At 38.5% G+C, this 18,681-nt stretch overlaps 1 protein-coding gene and 1 long non-coding RNA gene across 2 annotated transcripts in view; one reads left to right on the top strand and one right to left on the bottom strand.

Moving 5' to 3' along the window:
• The window catches only part of VWA8 (von Willebrand factor A domain containing 8), a 187,363-nt gene that overhangs the window by 128,873 nt on the left and 39,809 nt on the right, over nt 1–18,681 (bottom strand). Inside the window, exons 14-20 of the mRNA XM_072994764.2 lie at nt 16,108–16,221; nt 14,380–14,548; nt 12,107–12,184; nt 10,146–10,261; nt 9,003–9,109; nt 7,886–7,992; nt 1,441–1,512 (exon numbers count right to left, since the gene is read on the bottom strand). Of these exons, the coding sequence (XP_072850865.2) occupies nt 1,441–1,512; nt 7,886–7,992; nt 9,003–9,109; nt 10,146–10,261; nt 12,107–12,184; nt 14,380–14,548; nt 16,108–16,221 (763 nt within the window). The remainder of the gene's footprint in view (nt 1–1,440; nt 1,513–7,885; nt 7,993–9,002; nt 9,110–10,145; nt 10,262–12,106; nt 12,185–14,379; nt 14,549–16,107; nt 16,222–18,681) is intronic.
• Nucleotides 3,029–8,556, top strand: LOC144588242 (uncharacterized). The gene is made up of 3 exons (XR_013543693.1): nt 3,029–3,094; nt 7,265–7,334; nt 8,240–8,556. It is a non-coding gene; the product is annotated as an uncharacterized LOC144588242 (long non-coding RNA).

The following is an 18,681-nucleotide window of genomic DNA, read 5'->3' as shown; positions in this document are numbered from 1 at the left end:
AGGCCGATTGCTCAGTGTCAGCAGCCCAACTAAAAAGACTAGTGGCCTGATATTTCACGTGTCTTCAGAAGTCACACAAGTTCAGTGAGACTTTCTGCTATACAAATATGTTTAAAGTTGCACAATCAACAGAAATGCACTATGAGGCAGATGGCTACATCCAACATCATTTGCTACTCTGTACTAGATTCCTTGTCCCTTGCATTGGGAAATAAGCCTGTAGGCAACTTCAGCCAAAACCATTACCTCAAGCAAAATGCAGTCAACAGGAATAATAGGCTAAATTAATTCAAAACAGAATATGCTATCACAGAAATCACTGTAATTTTTTCTTTCCCCCTTGAGAAAACAGAATGCAAGCAGGCTGACATAACTAAATTAGACTATGTATAAAACTTGTGTGAATTTGGATCTAGGCACAATTTGCTTCCAACAATTTATCAAGAATGAAAACAGTTCTAGATGCTTCCTCTACTAGAAGACATTGCCGGTTCCTTTTCATTATGGAGTCATTATGTATAGCACGATGGAGCTGCCCTTTGTGTTCTGTTCTAGGCCATGGTACAATTTCAAACGAACTTTATTCAATAAATAATTACTGAAAATAGAAACATGTTTATTCATACCTTCAGGCATCCCACATAGTGTTAATTTTTCAACTGCAGAACCAAAGATCTGCACTTCCAGTCCAGGAAATGTACAGGAGAGCTGCAATTAGGCATGGCTCCCTCTTACAACACTTCTTTGAACACTATATAGTTCTTGCACGGAACTGAGAAAGCAAGTCCACTGCCATAGCATGTGAATCACAATTACCAAGAACAATGCTCCTCTGTCTATCATTTCTACTAATGAGCTGTTCAAACCAGCTAGTGTGGTATTGTTTTTATCCATTCTTGGCCCTTATGGAGACAATAGATGATTTATTTTATTCTACTCCATTTTCCAAAACAACTTTTATGATTATAATTAATATTCATAATAATTTTATGTTGTTGGATGCAGGTTTATATTAAATAATAGAAGCAAAGCAAAAGCAAAGCGTGCTGCTTATATACCGCCCCATAGTGCTTCATGCACTCTCTGGGCGGTTTACAAGTTAATTATGCAGGCTACACATTGCCCCCGCAGCAAGCTGGGTACTCATTTTACCGACCTTGGAAGGATAGAAGGCTGAGTCAACCTTGAGCCGGCTACCTGGGATTTGAACCCCAGGTCGTGAGTACAGTTTTGGCTGCAGTACAGCGGTTTAACCACAAGATTATTCAAAATAAAACAAAACAAAAAAGATAAAATACATACATGATAACAGTAGAGCTGGGGGTTATGCAAACAAATCAACATATCCAAGCCACATGTTGCCGCAGATTCAGATTGAAATAAATAAGCAAACAAATAAATACATACATACTCTAGCATGAAAAGCTTCAAAACCCTCACCTGGTTGCCGACGAGGAGAAGGTGCTCTCCAAGCAAGAAGTCTTTTAGCATATCTTCCATCACCATCATATGCTAGGGAGCAATGAGAGCTATTTAGTAGAAGATAAAAAGAAAAGAGGCTAATAATTACAAAAGTACGCTGAACTATTTATTTTACAGCTACCAGAAAACATGCAGACATCTCCATTGTCCCACTTGATCCACAATTAACAACATCCATTCCAATAAGTAATATTTTTTCCTTTATTGATATAGCAACCTATTTGAGAAGAACTTCAGATCTGCCACTAGACCATGGCCATTGCTCCCTCTACCTCAGTAATATGAGTTCAATCCAACAAGCTGCTATATGGAAGATAACCAGCTGCTAGCCCTTACATAGGGTATAGTGACACAGATATTAGCTAGATCCTGGTTGTTAAGTAGGAGATCATGAATAAGTTGCTATCTGCAAGCCAAATTGTTGGATATGAAACAACTCTTCTTTAAGCATAAGGCAGCACCATCAGTGTTTCCAACTGTGGCCAACTAGTTGCCCCCCACCCCCAAACAGGACAATATGGGGGTATACATATACTGGCTTGACCCAAGCAATGGGCAAATTTACAGATGGATGTGGAGAAGACTTTTCAAACATTATTTTTTTTCCTGGTATCGACAAATGTATTTCCCAGGATTTGTGAGTGTTTGAAGTGCACCAATCAAATTGTACTATGAATCCAATGTTCCCTCTACAGACTACATGGTTTCAGGCTATAATGCCTGAATGGGACACCAGAAGCAAACGCTTGCTGAACTTAATGAACAGAGACAATTCCAAAGCAGAAGCATAAAAAGGAATAAGCATAAATTATTCTGTTAGCAAACTGAAATGCCACTATAACAAATAAAAGTGAGCTAGCTAACAGTGCAGATAAGCTAATTTAACAACCCTAATAAGAATGATAAGCACAACAAAAGAGTTTAATGGCAGCATTTGGGGGCAATTTGCCTTACAGTCTTGGCAACCAGCCACTGTGATGCCATAAGCACGGCTTCCAGTGCATGACAAAGCAGATTTCTTAAACTCATGTAGACTGGCTTCTATACAAGAATCTCAAATTCTTCTTTAAGTGTCAAAGGAAGAAAGCTCAAACTCTCTTTATTTTTGCCAATCAGAGCAATAGAAAATACTTACACCAGCAACATTAGATCACACTCTTTAAGAAGGAGAGGCTCATAAGAACAAAAAATCAGACCAAAGGCCTTCCTAGTCCAGCACTCTTTTCAGATAGTGGCGCATCAGATGTCAGTGGGAATTTCATAAGCAGGACATCAATGTATATTAATAGCAGGCCTGGGCAGACCTGGTGGAAGAAGGAGTCAAACGCGCTGTTTTGTTTTCTTCTCAGGTCTCCTAGTGGACTGATGAAAGTGTTGTTTTTGAGATGGCGGCCAAAGGAGGAAGGAGAAAGAGCTGAATGTCTTTGTCCGCTGGAGGTTTGTACTATTGGTAATATTGCTGGGGGGGGGGGAGCAAATGGGCAGCACCACTGGTTGTAAGGCTGTCTGCAGTCCTGTTGGGTGGAATATGACCTTGCTGTTTTACAGATCTTATGCAGGTTCTCCATGGTATCTTCCATCTTCTAACTGAAGAGGCCGGAATCATCAAAAGGTAAGGCCTCAATGAAAGAATGGGAATTTTCTGTCAAGCCAGCAGACTGTAGCCAGGCATGTCTGCATAAGGCGACAGAGGTGGCCATATGTTTGGCTGCTACATCGGGGACTAAATGTGCAGCTATCCTCCCTTGACATGCCAGGGTTGTGGCCTCTTGATGTAACCTGAGGCCAAGGGCATGGTTGCCATCTTGAGAGGCCTGGAAAATTGGCAGGGCTTTATTGCTACTTGGCAGTTGGCCACTGTAAGTATAAAGGAACAGAGATAGTAGATACTGCAGCCAATGATATTAAATTTCCTTCCATCATGTTCAGTGCGGGCAATGTTAAATCAATTCCTAGATCTAGACTGTATAACTTCCACAATGATTAAATTAGGTAGGGAGTCCTTGGACAGAAAGGTGGTATCCACATTCTTGTTTTATAGAGGTTTCCTACTCTCTGGGATGATGGCAGAAAGTGAGGAGAAATTAAAGAACCTTTTTGTCGTTTAGTCGTGTCCGACTCTTCGTGACCCCATGGACCAGAGCACGCCAGGCCCTACTGTCTTCCACTGCCTCCTGGAGTTGGGTCAAATTCATGTTGGCTTCTTCGCAGACATTGTCCAGCCATCTCATCCTCGGTCGTCCCCTTCTCCTCTTGCCGTCACACTTTCCTAACATCAAGGTTTTTTCCAAGGAGTCTTCTCTTCTCATGAGATGGCCAAAGTACTGGAGCCTCAGCTTCAGGATCTTCCCTTCCAGTGAGCACTCAGGGTTGATTTCCTGCAGAATTGATAGGTTTGTTCTTGCAGTCCAGGGGACTCTCAAGAGTCTCCTCCAGCACCACAATTCAAAGGCATCAATTCTTCGGCGGTCTGCTTTCTTTATGGTCCAGCTCTCACTTCCATACATCACGACAGGAAAAACCATAGCTTTGACTATTCAGACTTTTGTTGGCAAGGTGATGTCTCTGCTTTTTAAGATGCTGTCAAGATTTGTCATCGCTAAAGAACCTGTTAATGAGGGTGAAAGAAGAAAGAGCAAAAAATGGTCTGAAGCGCGACAAAAGTCCACATAGTCAAAGCTATGGTTTTTCCAACAGTGATGTATGGAAGTGAGAGCTGGACCATGAAGAAGGCTGACCGCTGAAGAATTGATGTTTTTGAATTGTGGTGCTGGAGGAGACTCTTGGAAGTCCCCTAGATGGCAAAGAGAACAAACCTATCCATTCTGAAGGAAATCAACCCTGAGTGCTCACTGGAAGGACAGATCCTGAAGCTGAGGCTCCAATATTTTGGCCATCCCCTGAGAAGAGAAGACTCCCTGGAAAAGACCCTGATGTTGGGAAAGTGTGAAGGCAAGAGGAGCAGGGAACGACAGAGGATGAGATGGTTGGACGGTGTCACCGAAGCTACCAACATCAAGCTCATCAAGTTCCTTCAGTTGATGACAATGTCCAGGTGGAGATAGTGATACTGAGGATGAGTCTCAGGGATAATAGTAAGCATATTCTATTCTCCTTGGTTCCAAATAATGCTGAGAAAGTACAGGCTGGTAGTATGCAGGAGGCTCATACAAAGTTAGGCATTGAGAACGATGGTGTCGATGTTGATGGTACTCTATGCTGGTTCCAATGGTCAAGAAGAGTAAGGCCAATGTTGGGCAGCAGGTGGTGCCTGGGGGTACTCCATGTCGTAGGAGTGATGGAGCCGAGTGGAGGTATGGTGTATCTTAGTACTCCACTTTCGAGGAGACAAAGCCTTGTGTAATGATGAACCTGAGTCACAATATTTTAGTCATTGTTGTACCCCTGTTGTGAGCCGCCTAGAGTGGTCTATTGACTAGATAGGTGGGATATAAATAAAATAAATAAATAAATAAATAATAATAATATTGTGCGGGCAATGATTGTCTCTGAAATCTGGGACTTAAGTGTGCAAAGGTAAGGCTGGCAATGACCTCAGTCGAAAGATGTGACCTCAGCAGCGGCAAAAAGGAACTCAGAGACTCTCTGAGAGGTGGGCAAAGAACAAGCACCGAGGGGAATTGTTCTGGCAAACACATGATTAAACCTCTAGAAAGTTCCAAGGACCTCTGCGCAGGTGCAGATCTAACCCAATTGTGTGATTTACGGAGACCACAAAGAAGAAAATTTGGAACACTCCCTCAACTATTACAAAAAGGGAAAAAAGAAAATGATTTTTAGCATGCACTTTCTCATGTTCTCTCCATCTACTTGCACTTCTTCATATCAAATGTATATATCTGTCAACCTTAATTTATTTCTATAGAACGACACAGTGCAATTTGTGTCTAAAGATACAACATCATGCTAGCTCCTTTCATCTCTCCCTTCAAAAATGCATTTTCTTTTCAAAAACAACAGATTACGCCAATCTTGACAAGCAAAAATAGGTCATTTTAAGTAGGCCAGAGAGTATACAAAAGAAGAAAACATTGCTAACTAGCAGCCTTTTCCTTTCAATGTTGATGTAAATGTAGAAACATTATCAAAACTGAACTGAGTTTCTAAACCCCTCTGGAATTAAAAAAAAAACTACTTTACAGCACTGTGATAAACAAACATGTCATTGCATATTCTTAAAGGATTAACCAACTGGATTTTGAAAAAAAGCTTATGAAGGGGAAAGGGACTAAGGACTGGCAGGGAAGGCTAGCAGTGGGGAGACAAAATGCTGGTGAAGATGTTGAGGCTCCAAATCTTCTGAAACTATTCCACAGATTTTTACATTGAAACATTGCAGTTCCAATTTTAATTAAGCACTTAAGGATTTTTTCTTCATCAAGGAAACAGTCATGTTAGTCTGCTGCAGCCAAGCCAGCAGTGAATTTGTGGTACTTTTAAGACTAACCAATTTGATCTGTCATGATCTTTGGCAGACCTAAGCCACTTCTTCAGGCACATTGGCCAAAATAGCGAAGCTACCAGCTTATATGTGTACTAGTTATGGCTATGGGGATGGGACAGAGTTAAATAAGATACAGAAAATGTCAATTATATCCTTCATATTTTCATATGATGAATATAAATATTCTGGTAAACTGAGATCAGTAACAAGAGTCAGTTATCCTTGAAGGTACTACAGGAATGATTTCTCTTTACCAGAATGTCTGTTTTAGTTGAAAGCAAGGCTTACCTCCTTTGTCTCATAATTCTGTCAGAAAAATTGTTATGGTATACACAAAAGGTATACAGAAAAACATGCATGGAGAGCCTAATATATATAGTGAAATGTTTAAAAGCCCTGTATTTATTTAAGCCATAGAGATCAAAATCTCCTCATGTAATAATTAAGAATAAGAATAAGACTACAAAGCTAGACATGACAGTTTCAAAATTAATACACTATTCATTATGTAAGATATCTATATAATCTGCCACCATCCAAGAATCCATGGGATTATCAGGGAGAGGAGCTGTCAGAAAACAACCAAGTTTAAATCTTGTGGGACTTTCATATTCAAGCTGACAGACACCTTGAGCATAATACACCAGACATAACAGAAATAGAATGAAGAACTTTCTGGATGATTGATGTTGCAATTCCTGGGAATATCTTTAAGATAAAGATTTGGAAAAATTTACAAAATACAAAGACCTGGCAATAGAAATAATTCACTTGTGGATGAAATACATTTCAGTGGTCCCCATAGTAATCCCCAGGCCATTGGGAACAAACCTACGGAATTTTATAAATCATTATAAACAACAACAGATATCTGAAATAATGCCATTAGAGCTGCAAAAAAAAAAGCAATATTAGGAACAGCATACATATTATACTAATATTTAACTGATAATTAGGTTTTTAGTAAAAACGTGTTATCTGTTATTTAATACCAGTCAAAAGCTGTCTTGAATTTTTGAATCATCATCATAGACCTGCAGATCTCTCCCCAGTTCTTTTGTTTTATAAGGGTCACCATGAGGTCAAGGACTAGGGACTGGAATATCCTCCCAATTGTTTCTGAGTGCTACAGTTTCTAATGCCAGTGTTATATCCATTTATTCTTCTTATAACGCATTGCCCATTTGCCCCATCTAAAATGCTTTCAGAAATTGATGGTAAAAGATGGTATGTATCATACCAGAAGATAAGTCCGTGTACAAATCCCTGATTTTGTAGATTACACCATTAGATTTTTTAATTGTGTTTTCTTTGTAGATATGGGGACAAAGGAAGCCGCTGGATCAGCAACAGAGTCTGATTCCTCTTACAACTCTTGTTGTTGTTGGTAAGTAATCTCTTAAGGCTGGGCAAGAAAGGAGGTGTTATTGTCCAGAATGGGCTGTCGAGTGTTGGCAATAAATCTGAGTACTTTTACTTGAGAACTGTAGGTTACAATGTTATTCATTTCTATCAGAAAGTTTTTTTTTATTGTATATATATACTGTAATTTTTCTAAAAGCCCATGAGACAAAGATCATTTCTGACTTTAGCTGAAACAGCACTCTAATAAACAGAAGTTATTGCTTTACACATCTTGAAGGGTGACTGATTTGTGTATCATCCCATTGCTAGGATGTTTATATCTCCCAGCCTTTCGAAAGTTCATGGCCAGTAATAAGAACACAAGTGCCATTTGCCATATGTCGTTTCATTCTTTTGCATCCCTACAGCCACACCCAGTGTGTATAAAAAACCTGTGTTCCATGTTTCTGAAGGACTATGTGCATGGAAGCTCATATCAAATAAAATGTGTTAGTTTTAAAGACTCCTTGTTGTTTTCACTTAAGGAATGTTTATTATGAAGATTTACCAGTGTCGATCAAAACCAGTACTTACTTGGGTATTTTCATAGAAGAGAACATCAGGCACTTTCATTTTCTCATATGGGTTATGAACTGGGATAGTGACTGCTCCAATTCGCAGGATTCCTGAGTTAATTTCACCTGAATATTTCACATACATTTAGGATTATTCACTGCTGTACAAAGCTATATAAGATGCAATACAAATATTGAGTTTAGTACATCACTCATGGATGTGGGTAATACAACATATGGCAAGGCTGATCATTATGAACACTTGAGTTATTTAGCTTAATATAGAAGCCAAATTGGCAAATGACCTCTTTTGGTTTTATATTAGCATTAGTGCAATACTAACTAAATAAAATTTGATTGTTGCTTTTTCCAGTTAAATCAACATACAGCAAAGACCAACTCATAAATGGCAAATTTCCAATGAAGCTACAGAAAGTCATTATTTGCAAGCACATATCAGACAAACAATCTCCCTGCAAAAAAAAAAACACCCACATCAAGACAAGACAAAAAACAAGAGCCGCCTTGAGTCCCACTGCCAGGAGAAAAGTGACATAAAAATTCAATAAATAAACAACTGTGGCAGTTTAAAAACTGCTGCATTTTAATGTGAGCATTCATGGATTCTTCAAGGCATCCCAGCATCCCTCGAGGCAGACAGGACAGAAGGAAGGACACTTGTACCCAAAAGAATGATATAAAAAGGTAACAGGGATGATTGAGGGAAGAGACATTTCACTGGTAGTGACTAGCAAAGAGTGTGCAATATTTGTCCTCATGCGAAAGAACAGCACCATGTACACATGCAGCAAGTGCAAATTGGTAGCACTGTTGAAAGGGGAAAAATGAAAGAAATGGAGCAGTGAGTGGCCAAACTTAAGACCATAAGGTGAAGACAGAAGTCTTGAGCAGAAGTAACCAAGAGAGGCACCGGAGGTGGAAGAGCATCAAGACAAGGGAGAGGAGGAAAGTGCTGAGGAGAGAATAAACATACTGGGCAAAGCACCACAGAAATGAGTCACAATTAAGACCAAAGAAAGACAGATGATGTTGGATATCAAACATTGCATCATGCCCAATTAAACTTTATTTTGAAGCCTAATTTAACCAAATGGGGAAGAATATCAATAGCTTACAACTATAGTCTTTCCCTTCCATTTGCTCAGTATTGGTGAGGTTTGTTTCAATCCCACAGTCCAACAGATTTTTATGTAAAGCAGATTTTGCCAGATTTGGTAAAAACCTAGTGAAAGAAGAAAAGTTGAAAGGTTATATTCAAGATATATTTTTAATGTGATACGGTTTAATATGTGATACGGTTTGCGTATTTCATTGGGTTTTATTCTGCATCTTTTGTGTCTTTTGCTTGAGTGTAGAAATTAAATACAATGTCATGCCATAGTATACTCTCTTGGGCTACTTTTCATTCCCATCTATCCAAGCGCAAACATCCAGAATACAAAAGTAAGATGGCTATTTGAGGCTACAATGGCCAAGCAAAATTTCTCTATATGACATAGCACTCTGAGGGGAAATTATCCGAGACATGGGAAGAAGTTGTGCTATTCCATTTTCCCTTCTAATAAGGGACCTAAAGAGCACTTCAAACTGCCTATTCAAAACTGACTGGAACTGCAATCCTGAGGAACAGCACTTCAGCTAGCTGGGGACATGTTGCAACATTTGTTTGTGTGTGCCCACTTGTTAGTAAGTATTTCATATCTGCTGAAATGCAAAAAAAGTTCTGGTGGACTCTCTGTTCTAATTTACTGCAGTAACAATTGCCGTGTTTCCCCAAAAATAAGACAGGGTCTTATATTAATTTTTGCTCCAAAAATGCATTGGGGCTTATTTTCAGTGGATGTTTTATTTTTTCATGTACAAATAAATCTACATTCCATCAAATACAGTCATGCCATCTTCTTCTGGTTGCTGTACAAGGGTGGAGGCCAGAGTTTCACTTAACTGGGGCTTATTTTTGGGGTAGGGCTTATATTATAAGCATCTTGAAAAATTGCACTAGGGCTTATTTTCAGGTTAGGTCCTATTTACGATAAAACAGGGTAAAATCTTATTCTGTATAATGTCTGCAATGTTGTTGTAGCTCTTTTGTAATCCTAAAATAGGGACAGAATTATACATATATTTAACAAATCAAAAGTGACATTCTCTGTGAAAAATTTTCAAATCGTTAAACACATGACAAGCTTCCAGTAATAGATGAAAAAATGTTCACCAAAGAAAGAAAGAAAGAAAGAAAGAAAGAAAGAAAAAAGTACCTGGAAAGACAAGCTTTATTGATAGTATGATAGAGACTTTCGTTTGGATAATGGGACAATCGGCTGCAAATTCTCAAAAGTTGCCGGGTAGACAAAGATGATGCCAGTGACTGTGCCTGTTCAAAGTAAAATTAATCTGTTTCAGTTTTTCTAAGCAAGTGAAAGAAGAGGGGAAAGTGTTCACATGAGCAAATGGAGTGCAAACTTTAACAGCAAAGTTTTACATTTCCACCAACATTAACTGTGATCAGTCAGAATTCCCTCCTATAACATGAAATTAAAGTTTGCAAATAATTAGCAAATTTTGGTTAGCATTAACAGCAGTAAATGTCACTGTCCATGCTGGATAATACCAGCACTGTTGTGGCCATTAAGAGAAATTTCACCTACAGGTGGGGAAAGTGGAGGATGTGGAAAGAGGGAGTGTATGCTTTCACTGCTTGTTTTGGATCCTTCAAACACAGTGAAAATCCCTGAAGGGTTTTGCCTGCATGGAGCCAGCATATTAAAACACAGAACAACCAGATTTGGCCATATAAGTGTCCCATTATCCTGCGTAGCATTGGCCAAGACCAGATTTTAAAAATCAGGCACCAGGAGACAGCAAATGCACTCTGGACATTCTCTCTTTGTCTCTCACACATCAGTTTAATTTATAGTTTTGCAGAGAGAGACATGTTTGGAACCTCTTGATGATTAAGAAGAACTACCATTCTCTTATTTGGTTGGTTATCAGATCTGTTATTTGGTTGGCTATCACTTCAGATTCTAAATTGCAAATTTCTACCAGTTAGTCATTGTGATTTTTAGAAATTTAACACATGAAACAGTTCTCTCTACCAACACAGGCACTTGCAGCATCAAACTGATCCAAATTAACATTCATTTCCCCCAGAGGTACAGATGCAAACAAGGCTTTTTGTTTGCAACATGTAAAAACAAACATACAAACATCATCCTGCTGCTTCTAACAAAGACAAACTTAAGCAAATGCAACATCTGGCAGGGACATCCAACTTTAAGATATAAGTTATATTTAGAAACTATAGTAGTTTACCTATTCATTTATTTAATAGTTTAGCAACTGAGTTTATGCTCCATCTTTGTCAACTTACACAAGAGCAAACAAACATGTGAAATCTTGCTGTAGGGAAGGCAGCTACGTTCTCTTCCCTACACTGTATGAGCCACCACCGACTGTATACCTAAGGCATGCATTTCAACTCACAGCACATGTAAGCCATTTATATCTTTTTCTGCAGATGCCCTGTCACTACTCATCTGTATGAATCTCCCCTCGGTCTGAACTGTGACTCACTTGTGATGCCTCTGGACATTTTGCAGTTTTTGAAAGGTACATCTATAAAGAGCACCATGTTTCAGGCTCACGACCTATAATTATATTTCAGTAAATAATTCAGGCAGAAAACTATATATGTGAAGCTCCATATCTGCTTTTCATCATATTTTGGCATAAAATGAACAATATATAGACACAATTTGCCCTTTAAAGCTGCCATCATCATACAATTATTTTGCCTTAAACACAGATATAAAATTAGTCAAAAGCAGAGTCAATAAAATTAATACATTCTCTGTTTAATATTATTCCACTTTGTGTTTTCTTTTCCACCAAGATAGTTCTACTAAACATCTAAGTAAAGGGCTTTTTAATCTGAAAACATTGTGCCGCCTACTCACTATGCCAGGCTAGACTTTTAACGGTTCTGATGGATGAAAATAAATGACCTATTTATGACACTGCATGCTTTCATAGGGAATTAATGTTAAAAACATGCCTCAAATATTGGCTAAGTGGTCTCTAAGAATGAGTGGAAACAAAATTGCTTCCCAATATTCCACTACTCAGCACAGTTTGCAACAGTGGTGGGGTTCTAATTAAACAAGAAACTCAGCAAAGAACAAGCAAGCACAACTAAAATGAGAATAGTTCAACTCACAGTAGGATCATTTGTCTCCCGAAGTTTGTGTGTTAATTTCAAAAGCTGCTCCACTGCAGCACTAGGCACATTTGGAACCTACATTAAATAAAAATAGCACATATGACTAGTATTTAAAATACAACAATTTCACTGATTCTTCAACTGCTAATTTTTATGTAGCAAAAAACCCCACCATACCCACCCTATAGGGCTTATCAGCAGATGGAAAAGCCCATGGAACCCAGAAGCCCATGTATATGTGCACATGGATACAAACACATACCTTTGATTTAAAAAAAAAACAAGAGAAATCTCCTGAAATAAGCCCAAAAAAAGACTGAGGGTAGTCAGTACCCTCAGAAGACTGGGGGGCCTTTTGCTGCAGCTAAAATGTATGTATGTATGTATGTATGTATGTATGTATGTATGTATGTATGTATGTATGTATGTATGTATGTATGTATGTATTTATTTATTTATTTATTTATTTATTTATTTATTTATTTATTTATTAGATTTTTATCCCGCCCTTCTAGACTGCGTCTACTCAGGGCGGCTCACATCAGAATCATACATAAAAACAGTTAAAACAATAATTTAAATCGACAATATTAATGCTAATCAAGATGGAAAAGTAAACAAAAGGCCAAGCAGAAAGTAAAAGTCAAGTGTTGGTAGGAGGGAAGGCCTGCCTAAAGAGCCAAGTCTTTAATTGGCTCTTAAAGACACCCAGCGAGGGTGCCAGGAAGATCTCTGACGGCAAGCTGTTCCAAGCTATGGCGATTCTGACACAAAGGAAAAAAAAAGAATATAGTCTCTAGTGCGTCTTCCTTTTCTGAAACCAGCTTGAACAGTTAGCATTTCTCATTCCACATAGGGTAAGTCTTGAAAAAGTTTGAGTATTACTTTGCATGGGAAATTAATGCAAAGGTCATACTACCGCTCTCTTTTCATGTCTCCTTTTGGGACTGCAAATTATATGGAAGGTGGCTCTGAGAGTCACTGTTTTGTTTCATACATCTACTGGCACATTCTTGTTACAGTTCTGTTAGAGTCAGTCTCTATAGCTTGAAATAGCTTTCTTACTATGCAGACTATCCCAGGTAATCTACTTCTTCCAAGAACTTTTACGAGCAGCTATCAGTTCAGTTTCTACAACTGCAGGTTCTTCATTAGCTGTTCTTCAACAAAAGGGTTGTCCCTTGCATCTCTTCTGTACAGAATATTGTTTCTATCTTCTTTTTATTTTATCTACATCAAATACCATATTTTTCTGTGTATAAGACACTACTTTTCCTTAAAATCATTACACTAAAAATTGAGGGGCATCTTTTACATGGAAGTAAGCTGAGAACACAGAGAGAACAAAATGGCCTGTACTTTGCCTCTGTAAAGAGGCTTCCTTCAGTTAGCTGCCTCCAATCAGGAGGTTTAACTTCCTACGGTCAGGAGACTTAGCTTCCTCCAATCATGAGCCTTATGGAACTGACATCAGCTGATGCTGAACAAACCAACTGGAACACACCTCATTGGAGGTGGAGCTTGTGGGCTCAGATTCAACAGGGACTCCTAGAGTGAAGGACAGGAAGGAGAGGACAAAATATCCCAGAGTAACAAATGATTAAAACACTCTCTATTCCACAAGGTGGCATCTTGTGTTCTACTGGTATACATGCAATAAACATAACAAACTTCATTTTCTGCTTTATTGGTACCAAAGGCACAGAATGTACAATGGGAGAAGGTGAAAAGATGGTGGCTGTAGGGCTTATGATGACAGAGGCAAAAAAAGAACACCAGCACTATTCAAGCATATGCCCAATGCTATAATTCCTCACACCTTATAAAAAACCTTTTAAAAAAAAAAGTTCTGGGAGAAAAAACCAGCATAGACTGCCAAACACGGAAACAGCTTCACAGTACTGTATACTATTTTCACATGCCTGCCTCAAAGTACTGGGATTGGGCAGTCCCAATGAAACTAACTGCTATGATAAGTGAATTCGAATCACAGAACTGTACTCCTCCTTTCTGTACTCTTGTGACTTCATTGAAAGGGATGACTTAGGGGGAAATATACCATAGTGTGCATACACGGAGTTTGCATCCCTGTGTCTTCAAATTTAAGTCACTAACGAAGCTTAGGTTTGGTTCATTCCAGACGAACTCCACTTTGATTCAAAAATCTCACAGAATCAGCCTTGACTGCATTTACGATCTAGGCAAGTCCAAAGCACATTCCTAATAACTTCGTACACCAAGCAACAAGGTAAAGCTTTGCCAACACTTACCATCTCTTTAATAACTTTAATTTCTTCGCTCTTGCTGAGAGGCTTCATGTAATGGAAAAGGAACAATGTTAAAAGTTCTGGGCCCAACCACTGCTGAGTGGTACCTCCTATAACAGGAGGTTCTGCTAAAGCAATTATTCTGAAGGAAGGATGGATTGGGAAAATGGACCTGCAAGAAAATACAGTAATCAGTTTTAGCTGTCTCACGCAGCTGAGGCTTGGTGAAGACCTAGATGCAGTCTAAAAACTTGCATTTTTTTTTTTACATTTCCATTCATGGCATACCTTAAGAAGATACACCTGGATTATTTTGTTGACAGACCACACAATGACCTCATTTGGATTATCAGTTCTCAATTTATGAAGTGAAGATATAAATGGGCTTTTGGCATGAACAGGCAGATCTTTCATCCCTTCATCTGTGCAAACCAGTGAATAAATAATGAAGTTTTCATTTAGATATATTTTACAATTTTTCCCAACCTGTAAACCTATGGTTACAGCTTCATAATAAGCCAGCATATAAAAGGGACTTCAAACTATGGTGTTGCTTATCCTTAACTGTACTTAGTTCTTAATTATACTTTCCCAATTAGGACAAAATGGGAAGTCATAGCCTACTGACAACTTCCTGTTTTCTCTCCAGCTCACTCTAACTGGTTTTATGCCCAGGGAAAAGGCTTGTACCTATTCTTGGGACATGGTGGCAAGCAAAACGAGAAATATGGGTTACGCAGCATTGGTTGGCAGGCTGGTTTAGCAGTTACTTAAATCAAATATTCCAAAGAGTAAACTGCCTGTTAAAAACACTCAGATCAAAGCTCTTAGGGTGATATCAGTTATTTTTAGCTGAATGTCATAAGCCTCAAAGCTAATCCCTGGTAGGAAAAAAAACCCAGCAAAGTGTCTGAAATAATCAACCAATAAATATGTAAGAGTGAAAAAGTAGAAAAGCAACTACGCTAAACAAAAAGAACTGCTTCAAGAGATTGCAGAATGTTTATCACCAAAGTTACACCTTTTTGCCCGTCCATTTTGATTATTAAATAGGACCTCTAACTTCTTTTCTGAAACTCAACTCAGCTTCAGCATTCAGCAATGTAAAAGTACTAGCAGTCAATTTCCTCACTTGCTGCATCAAATTAAAGTAAAGGCACTAATTTTTAAAAAGAAGATGTTCTTAATAAAGTATTTGTGAACCACTGTAGTTCTAAATGATTCAGGAGGGCTCTGTATAATTCTCTGAGCCACTACCAGTTGGTTACTAATTAAAAGAAGCATATGGCACCTCAATATTTTCGAAAGTGACTCTTCTTCAAATTGATTATTTGTGATGAGGATTGTTTCATACATCACATAGTAATAAATGCATGTTTACCACCGCATGTACATATATATATATATAGTGGGATCTGTGGCCAAGAGTAGCCACCTGATACATGCATTTGCAATGTATTACCTGTATTTCCAAGCAATTTGTCCCTACACCTGAAAGCTGTGTGTTCCAAGGAAACAAATAGATGCCCCATCTATTCTCATTAGATAAATGATGACCAAGGGCTTGATTTTAACACAGGTGGTGTTCCAGGTTTTGGTGTTGATACAAATGCCAGCAAGGTCCAGGCACATCAAGAATAATTTTCTTTCTAAACTTGCCTAAGTCACTCTATCACACCCATACAAAGAAGGGCCATGGACCATGACACAAATTTGTAAGTGGCAGGTTACCTTTCCTGTAGTTTCTCATCTGAGAGTTGCAGCTCTTCTTTTAACTTCTGATACCTATCTTTCCTGAGCAATCTGGTGCCATCATAAAGGGTAATGTCTCTATCTTGAATTAACCTGGATAAAAAATTGTCAAAGAGGACTTTAATTATACTGTCTTTTTTCATTTCATAATTAAACTTAGGGGGGGAAATCTGCTCAACATTTGTTACGTTCTGGAAACTACTTCATTTATTGAAATATACACATGTAAAAATTGGCCAGCATGGCTGAATTAAGAGTATTATTTCAGTTTCAATGTAGTTTCTGAAACTTGGAAGTCACATTGAGGTTCAGAAGAAGCATTGAAGATTTAGGGATGAATAGAAGGGGAGTCTTACTTGTAGAATCATAGAATAGTTGGGTTGAAAGGAGCCTATAAGGTAACTGAGTCCAATCCCCTGCCCATTGCAGGAATCCAAGTCAAAATAGATCTGACAGATGGTTGTCTGATTTTCTCTTGAATGCCTCCAGCGTTGGAGTGTTCACCACCTCCTGATGCAATTGCGTCCATTGTTGTACTGCTCTAACAGTTAAGAGGGTTTTCCTGATATTCAGTGTAAATCTGGGTTCTTGTAGCTTGATATCATTATCAATAGATCTTCTGTACCTTTCAAGTATTTGAAGAGTGTATTATATCTCCCCTTAGACTTCTTTTTTCAAGGATAAACATGACCAGTTCTTTCAGTTCTTCTTCAGAGGGCTTGGTTTCCAGTCCCCCGATCATCCTTGTATACTCTGAGCTTGCTTTAGTTTGTTGGCATCCTTGTTAAAATGTGGAGTCCAGAACTGGACACAGTGCTCAGTCTAGATGAGGCCTAACCAGTGCTGAATACAGGAGAACCAGTACCTTGTGGGTTTTGAAGACTATACTTCTATTAATGCATCCTAAAATTGCATTTGCCTTTTTTTGTAGTCACATTGCACTGCTGGCTCATATTCAGCTTTTGATCTCTAACAATTCCAAGGTCCTTCTCACTTGCAGTATTACTGAGTCAATTATCCCTCATCTTGAAGCTGTGCATTTGCCCCCCCCACATGTAGAACTTTTGATTTATCCCTGTTAAATTTCCTTCTATTGTTTTCAACTCAGTGCTCAAGCCTATCAAGATCTTTTTGAACTTTGTTCCTGTCTTCCAAGATATTCGTTATCCCACACAATTTTGTGTTATCTGCAAATTTTATAAGTATTCCAAGTATTTATGTATTCGTGAAGGCTTTCACAGCCAGGATCTAATGGTTGTTATGGGTTTTTTGGGCTCTTCGGCCGTGTTCTGAAGATTGTTCTTCCTAACGTTTCGCATCTTCCTCTGAAGATGCCGGCCACAGAGACTGGCGAAACGTTAGGAAGAACAACCTTCAGAACACGGCCGAAGAGCCCGAAAAACCCACAACAACCATTCCAAGTATTCCCTGCACTCCCTCATCCAGGTCATTAGTAAAAATGTTGAAGAGGACTGAGCCTTGTGGTATCCCACTTGTTACCTTTTCACAGTTTGAGAAGGAGCCATTGATAAGCACCTTCTGAGTACAATACTGTAACCAACTGTGTATTCACCTGACACTTGTTGATTCCAGCACATACCTAGTTAGCTTGCTAATCAGAATATCATGGGGCACTTTGTCAAAGGGTTTGCTGAAGGTAAGATATATTATGCCTAAAGCATTCCCAAGATCTACCAATAAGGTTACCTGATCAAAACATGAGATAAGCTTAGTTTCACAGTGTTTGTTCTTGACAAATTCATGTTGGCTTCTACTTTTACTGCATTGTTTTCAATGTGCTTAAAGAGTGAATGTTATATAAGGAGCTCTAAAATTTTCCCTTGGAGTGATGTCAGGCTGATCGATCTATAATTGCCTGATTCCTCCTTTTTGAAGATTCTGACAATGTTAGCTCTCCTCCAATCCTTCTGCAAGCAGACAAAGACCTTTCTCTTCAGGCTAGCCTTCCACCAGTGACTGGCTACCTGAGAGTGATTTTTAGATGGATTGTTATACATTATTGCTTTGACTGGGTTTTTAGTACTACTTGTCTTTTCCATTTCTCAGAGTGGTATCTGTTTGTTCCTTTTTAATATTTGTATACTTATGGTTTTTAGCTTTTATACTGTCTTCTAATAATATAAGCTGCCTGCCTCATCACACTTTAAATATTGTCTTTTAATTATGTAAACCACCATTGTATACTTATTATTTTCAGCTTTAAATATTGTCTTTCATGATGTAAGCTGCCTTAGGTCCTTTTTAAGGAGAAAGTCAGGGTAAAAATATTTTAAATAAATAAAATCATCTGGTATGTCACCCATTCTTCATGATTTCAAGAAAATAATAGATAGTGGTTCTGTGATCTCTTCAGCCAGTGCCTTTAATATCCTTGGATGCAGTCCATTATGGCCCTGGGGATTTGAACTCATTTAAAGCTGTAAGGTACTATTTGACTGCTTGTTTATCAATCCCAAACTATAATCCTATGTCCTCTCTTTGTACTTCGCATTTGCCTGGAGGAGTTTAGACTGTCTTTTGGGAGGAGACTGA

Source organism: Pogona vitticeps, chromosome 3 (genome assembly GCF_051106095.1).
Source record: "Pogona vitticeps strain Pit_001003342236 chromosome 3, PviZW2.1, whole genome shotgun sequence".
In the NCBI taxonomy this organism is placed as follows: Eukaryota; Metazoa; Chordata; class Lepidosauria; order Squamata; family Agamidae; genus Pogona; species Pogona vitticeps.
This window is presented reverse-complemented; position numbering and strand designations above follow the sequence as displayed.